At 37.3% G+C, this 7,176-nt stretch overlaps 1 protein-coding gene across 2 annotated transcripts in view; it reads right to left on the bottom strand.

Annotated features, from left to right (window-relative positions):
- Nucleotides 1–662: 662 nt before the first annotated feature.
- Nucleotides 663–7,176, bottom strand: part of LOC311045888 (CYFIP-related Rac1 interactor B-like) — a 25,472-nt gene continuing 18,958 nt past the window's right edge. The window contains exons 9-12 of one of the 2 annotated variants that reach the window (XM_084057956.1): nt 6,305–6,431; nt 3,735–3,805; nt 3,118–3,236; nt 663–3,004 (exon numbers count right to left, since the gene is read on the bottom strand). In XM_084057956.1, coding sequence (XP_083914082.1) covers nt 3,167–3,236; nt 3,735–3,805; nt 6,305–6,431 — 268 coding nt within the window. In that variant the 3' untranslated portion in view covers nt 663–3,004; nt 3,118–3,166. Of the gene's footprint in view, nt 3,237–3,734; nt 3,806–6,304; nt 6,432–7,176 lie in introns of both variants that reach the window. The other variant, XM_084057955.1, reaches the window with a different exon arrangement.

Consider the following 7,176-nt stretch of genomic DNA (forward strand, 5'->3'; position numbering starts at 1 on the left):
GTAAAAACATACTTGCCAAAGGATGGTCACAGAACCTCACTTTCGGACCCTACTAACCAGATCATGGTGGCTCCCTCTAGTGTTGTGGCTGTGGGTGCCACTCACTTTGGAGAAGTAGTTTGACAGGAAATACTTATTGTATCTAATTGTGGGCCTATCTTTAGGCTATAAAAGGTTCAAAAATATTCAAAAGCATTAAGAAATGTGTCTGTATCTGCTGCTTTGGTTATTTGTTCTACAAGGATGTAGGTCTGCAGACTTGCCAGGTGCACCGTTGCTCCAATCCGCAACAAACTTGTGACAAACACTGTTCAGTGGTCTGCCATGACAACAGTCACATATAAACCTAAATTCCACACATACTGGAGTGCAGTGTTACAGCAGTGTTTAACACTTCAAATGGCCATACATCGCTGACCATTGCTTTCATCAGCACAATATAGGACTAGATTTTCAGGCCTGAAAATCGAGCTAACCCTAAAATGATTAACGGTCTTTTCATGTGATCAGTGTGCAGCTATACCAAGATTCAAGGTTTCTTCATTGAATGTATACATTGTTTGTATTAACAATGTTATATATAGTTCAATTATGATCAGACAGATTAAAATATTAAATGTTACTTGTGATTCTTTTCAATCCAGAACTAATCAAACAACATGTAACAAAAATGCATTAAACTTTATTTGGCCAATGAAACATCTCAAAGTAAAGCAAAATATCACATTTATTATAATGAGGATGTCGCTCGTACCATATTTAACATTTATGTATCAAAGAGTAAAAAGCACAATGTTTTAAAATAAACGTTGGATCCCAATGCTTATTTAAAAAATATATCTTCTCCAATGTATTTTTATAAATGCACTATGGCATGTAAAGTACCGTTGATCAACTAACTATTTCCAGTGGTCTGACATCAAACACTAAAACAAGAAAACAAAGTGACATTTGATCCCTGGTGCTCTCGGTTTCAAACTAGCAACCTCTACTCACTCAGTAGCATCATATGACCTGAGACTTGTGTTAATAAAACTCATATCAACATCATGCTGTCATGTACAAATATGACATTATGCAGAAACATCAGCTATGTTTTGTTAAAGGTGCTGCACGTGATAGTTTGTTTAAAAAAGTTTTTTGTTAAAAGCTTCTTTTTTTCTGATAGTAATCATTGCTATAGAGAGTTTGTTCAGTAACAGGGGTCTCCCCGTCTCTCCAGTTCTTTAATAAAACAGAAAAATATAATTCTGGTTGGGATACCAGTTTAATCCAAGAGAGAACCCCACAAAAATACATTTTCAGCATCAGATTTATATTCCAATTCCAATTTTGTCTGCAAATGTTTTTCCCATCACTTCCAATTTCACTTGTATATCCTGTATCCTGTATGTATCAGAATATAGAGCTGTTTAACAGATTTTAACACAAATATATCACTTACTGCACCTTTAATCTTCAGTATTGTGTCTATGTGTCTGGACATGTAAACATTAAGCTGTTTAAAAACACCTGGATAAACTATGGGATGTTATCAGGATTCTGAAGCAAGGGATGCTAGTCCTGTCGCCATGGTTACACACATCAATACATTCACTGTTAACAGCAGGACTGGTTGTAACATCAGTTACCACGGCAACATGGATATTAGACAGCAGATAGATAATATGACAGTAATGCCACTGATTGTACTCATTACACTAATTAACTCCATCCAATTAGACTAATTATTTTGTAATGACATGACAGCTGGGATTAACAATGAATGAAATGGACACATTAATAGCAGGTGTAAATGTAATGTGGATTAATATTAAAGGAGCACTTCACACATGTTCAACCTTATCTATATTGCCCCTCACTAGTGCTCCTTATAAGATGGCACAGTCTGTCTATTCACTCTCATTGGTGGGCTGTGGACACATCAGAAACCTGCCTACCAGTGACATCATGATTCTACGCTAATAGAAACTGCTAAAACTAAATAGTTTTGAAATCTTGTTTGAAATGACTAAACCTGCCTACCGATGATATCACAGGTTTCTGAACTGCCCACAGCCTACCAATGAGAGAATGGTGCCATCTTTAAAGAGCATCAGTGAGGACCAATTATATGAAGATGAGGTTGACAATGGGTGAAGTGCTCCAGCTAATGTCAGGAATGAAGCATTTTTATGAGAATGAGAAACTACTTTGATGACAGAGATCTATTCATGTTATCACCAGTGTTGGGCTTCTTAAAAAGAAAAGGGTAATATATAACTCATTACTCTTTCCAAAAGTAATATCAATACTTTACTTATTACTCCCTGCCAACATTACTATTTATATAGTTATATAGAGTTCCTATTACACCCTATAAAATGACTGAATATCCTGACTTTGCAGTACATCACTGTTTTTCTTCTCTACAGCCATGATGCTGTAAAATCCTCAGTGTTGATAAGAGTGAACAAATAGAACAGGTCCATTCATTTGGTTAAATTAACACTATCTTAGACACATCAAGACGCTAACCATCTCCACCCAAAGTTCCACCAAGGCGTGTGAACATTTGAACAAGTTACTTTTTGGGGAAGGGTAACCGTAACTGGGGTGACTATAGCTGAATGGGTAGAGAGGCCGCCTGGGAAACAGAAGGTCCCAGGTTTGATTCCCAGCCCTGGCAATGTGTCGAGGTGTCCCTGAGAAAGACTTGAACCCTAATTGCTCCTCCCACCCCACAACAATCACACTCAGCTGGGTGAAGCTGAAAACTGAATTCACCCTGTGGGATGAAAGTCTAATTATTATTAGCTGTAATATTATTACTGAAATGTTATAGCAATTAGTTATACTGCTCATTACTTGGAAAAGTAATGTCATTATAGTAAAAAATACACTGGTTATCACAAACAAAAATCACATCCAAGTTTGTCTTTTGCTGTTGTTGCAAAATTCATACAAAAATATTAAAGCCCCTCCCTTCCCTGCAGACGTACACATGTACATATGTAGTACTAGTACAGTGCAGTTATACATACAGTATGTAATACTAGTACACAGGTACAGTTATACATACAGTATGTAATACTAGTACACAGGTACAGTCATACATACAGTATGTAATACTAGTACACACAGGTACAGTCATACATACAGTATGTAATACTAGTACACATGTCCATTAATTGGTTTGCAACAGGTTCTTGATGTGTTTGGAGGTAGACTCGTCGTTTAGATGTTTGGTCGTGTACCTGAGGAGAAAACACACGTTTCATACAATCTACATTTGATTTATAAATCATTTAAAACGCTCAAATGGCTGATATAGAATATTGTTCACAGTGAAATAATAATAATTAAACTGTATTCCTTCCACTATAACAAGAGTTTTGCATAGTTGAGCCTTGAAATGTCTAATGTTAATGAAGATGCATTTAAGAATCTTCATGAAGGGAAAATAAATGGTTTCAAATGAAAATATGATTGATTATTGTGTTAAGTTCAATCAATAATTGATCTTATTGACCGTCATATTAGTCAGATATTGAGTTAGAGATGTAATACATGAAGTTGACCTTTCTGTTGTGATTTGACAAGGATACGGTGTAGCCTACTGAGGCATTACACACACCATTACAACAGTTTATAATAATCATAAAGATGTGTTTGAACCTGAGAGTGTTGAGCAGACCTTCCACACTGTTTATAATAATAATAATAATAATAATAATAATAATGTGTGTTTGAACCTGAGAGCGTTGAGCAGACCCTCCACACTGTTTGGAGGTTGTTCCTTCAGGACCTTGATGCAACCTTTCATCTGAAAGAAACACATCACACCTCACATTACATCATTTAACACATGGGGTGCCAAAATCGTATTTATACGGTTTTGCAAAAGGTGCAAAAAGTTACTCGGAGTGCCAAAACCGTATTAAAACGGTTTTGGTGTCTTTTTGTTTTTTTAGTTTTTTTCCACACGGGAGGGACGAGAGCAGCTCTGGGAGTACCCATTGTGATCCTGAGAAGGATAGGCCAGATGGATCACCGGTAAAAAAAAACATGGCTTCCCATCCGCTTCCTGTCTATTTCCTTCTTTAAAACGTCTGTATCTCCGAATCTGTTTCCAGTGGGGAAAACCTGTCATGCGCGATGCGCGATCCCCCCCCCCCCCCCCCCCCGTTGTAACTCGCGAGTGAAATGTTATCGTTCCAGGATGTAGCCAGGGTCATCGCGCTACATGAATGGATGCTTTTTTTTTACGTAGATTTGCTCGTCGTGGAGTCTAGAGCTTTAAACAGCAAAGCGCAGTCAATGGGGAGAATGCTGGCACCCACGGAAAGTTGTTATTAAAAAATCCAGGCACCCAATGTGTTAATAAACACATCACACCTCACATCACTGAAACACATCACTGAATGCTAAAGGGGTATTTCACTTTAAAACACTTCTGGGGTCATTTCAAAGTCTACTCCGGCTTTTGTGTGCACCTCAGACAGTTTTTAAGTTGTTTGGTTCAATATGTAGATCCTGTATTTGATATTCATGTTATCAGACACGGCCCCATCCTATATACACATAAGTCTGATATTGATAATATTACTGGTAAATTGTTATTAGTTATTTAATTATGTAAATATTTCTGTATAATGTTGCGTGAAATAACTAAGTGAAAAATGTACATCTTCACTGGACGTAACATGACTTTCTCCATAGCAACCAGACTGGCTAGACAACTTGCTTATCAATGAATTGGCTAATAGTGGTGAAGTAAATATTTAAAGGTAGGGTAAGTGATATTTTTGGGTAAAAAAAAAGCACTATATTCTGATAGTAATCATTGCTATAGAGTGTTTGTTCAGTAATAGGAGTCCCCCCCGTCTTCAGCCAATCAGGAGAGAGTACCCATTTATCAGCTTCATTTTTATAGAGTTCCAGTTCCAAATTAGTCTTCTCATTTCTTTGTGTCATCACCTCCAATTGCACTTGTTTAATCAGTATCCTGTCTGAGTTCTCTATCCTGATTGGATAAAATTAGTATCCTGACCTGAAAATGCCTTTTCTGTTTAATAAAGAGCTGGAGAGACATGGAGACTCCTGTTACTGAACAAACACTCTATAGCAATGAGTACTGTCAGAATATAGAGCTATTTTACTTATTTTAACCAAAGAAAATCACTTACCCTACCTTTAAATGGTTTGCCACATCAAGTTTATCTGATATAATTATTATGACACTGATATCCATGTTCAGGTTATAAGTATTAGGCTTAAGTTCTATCTATTACTGTATCCTAGTTGTTACAAGGACTGCTTTTTTTTAGGGTTGATGCTCAATTCTGAGTCATTAGTCACGGAATTCAGAGGCCTGTTATTTCTCGATAGCAGACCGCTGCTACGAAGAACAAACAATTGCTTTGGACAGAGCACCTCAATCAATCAATGGTACTTGTTTTTTTTCCCGTATTCAATATGGCAGCCATGTAAACAAACACACAATGTCATTTTACAGCTAAACAGTACACTCAAGAATGTTTTTGAAAACATGTGGGCCAAATTAATTCTTTCTTTATTAAGTTGCAGTGTAATAAGCAGGATAATGAACAGTGATAAAGGCCTAATCATCCTGTCAGGTTTATTTATCATCAATGACCTGCTCGGCTCGCTGTTCATTATCCCTTGCATATTCGCTGAACAATTGCTCCTCCCTGGTTTTCATTCATTGGTAAAAAAAAAAGATAATTTCTTGACTTGATGGCTTTTAACCCATTAAGACCTGGAACTGTCTCATTTTTAGATTTGAGCTAAAAAGCATTATTTTACACTTTGGGCTATTCAAAAATAGCAGATATACAAGCTCATAGCGCAGCACTGAGTGCCGCGCTATGAGCTTGTAGATCTGCTATTTTTGAAAAATCGTGAAAATGCGTGCAAATCTTTGAATATGTATTGTTTTAAAGCGAACATTTTTAACTCAAATCTTTGCTTCTGAGGGGTCCCTGGAGCAAAATATTTTGATGGGGGTCCGCGGCCAAATACATATAATTTTGGGGGTCCTTGACATGAAAAAGATTGAGCACCACTGATATAGAAGCAAACGTTTTTCAGAAAACTGTTGAGATTTAGGAGACATGTAGAATCGGCTTCAGGTCTCAATGGGTTGAAATATCAGCATTCATCCAGGATTCTGTTCTAAGTGGAATTCTGTCAACCTTAACGGGGGCAACTTTGTCAAGTTTGGTAAAGGTCAGGCTGGGGGTTAAGGGTCAGGCTATGGGTTCAAGGTCAGATTGAGGTGAAAGGTCATGGTTTTACATACATCTATATTGGATGTTTTGATGAAGGCTCCAGCAGGATGGACGTAGTCGTACAGAATGATGACTCCAACCATGACCCTGAGACAGAACAACACTGTCTCCTCACTGGTAAAACGACTCTTGTACTCCCTGTAAACACATCATCATCATCATCATCATTATATTATCATCACCATAGTATCATCATCATCATCAGCATTCAATGCAATTGGCATTTTGTAATACTATTTAAAATCAATATATTACATTAATATTCATGCCAATAAAGTCAATTGAATAGAAGAGAGAGAGTGAAGTGTCTTTCACACATGCACTGTAACATAGAAGTGTTCCAGACTTTAAACGGTGGGACTGTAATCTGTATGCGTGAACACAAATGTCTAATGCTTTTCTCTGTGTGTATTTACCCAAATGCACCCTTATCATAAACATTTGAGCATGAGAAATAAACATACACAAATAGAATAATGATTTCATTACAGTAATTATAGCGGTTTGTTATGCATGGGACGGTGCGTCAAAGGGAGACTGCATATCAAGCACTTCAATTCCTAAGCAAATTTCACACTGTTAAGTAGGAGTAGCTAACATGTGCATCAACCCAGACACCGGCACTCGCCTAATCAAACAGACTATTTACAGTTATATGAGAACATTTGAAATGCACATTCTCCTGTTGCATGCTACCTAGTCTCGCGTAGCCAGACAACTATTCCACAATCTCTGAATGCTATATACAGGGCTGCCAACACTCCTGGATCCCCCAGGAGTCTCCTGGTTTTTGACCACGTCTCCTGACACTCTCCTGGATCGTAATTTATTCTGTTTTCTTCCTGGATTTGTTATCAAACTCCCAAAATTCACCAGAACACAG

Source organism: Gymnoscopelus microlampas, assembly GCF_963454915.1.
Source record: "Gymnoscopelus microlampas genome assembly, chromosome: 5".
Classification (NCBI taxonomy): domain Eukaryota; kingdom Metazoa; phylum Chordata; class Actinopteri; order Myctophiformes; family Myctophidae; genus Gymnoscopelus; species Gymnoscopelus microlampas.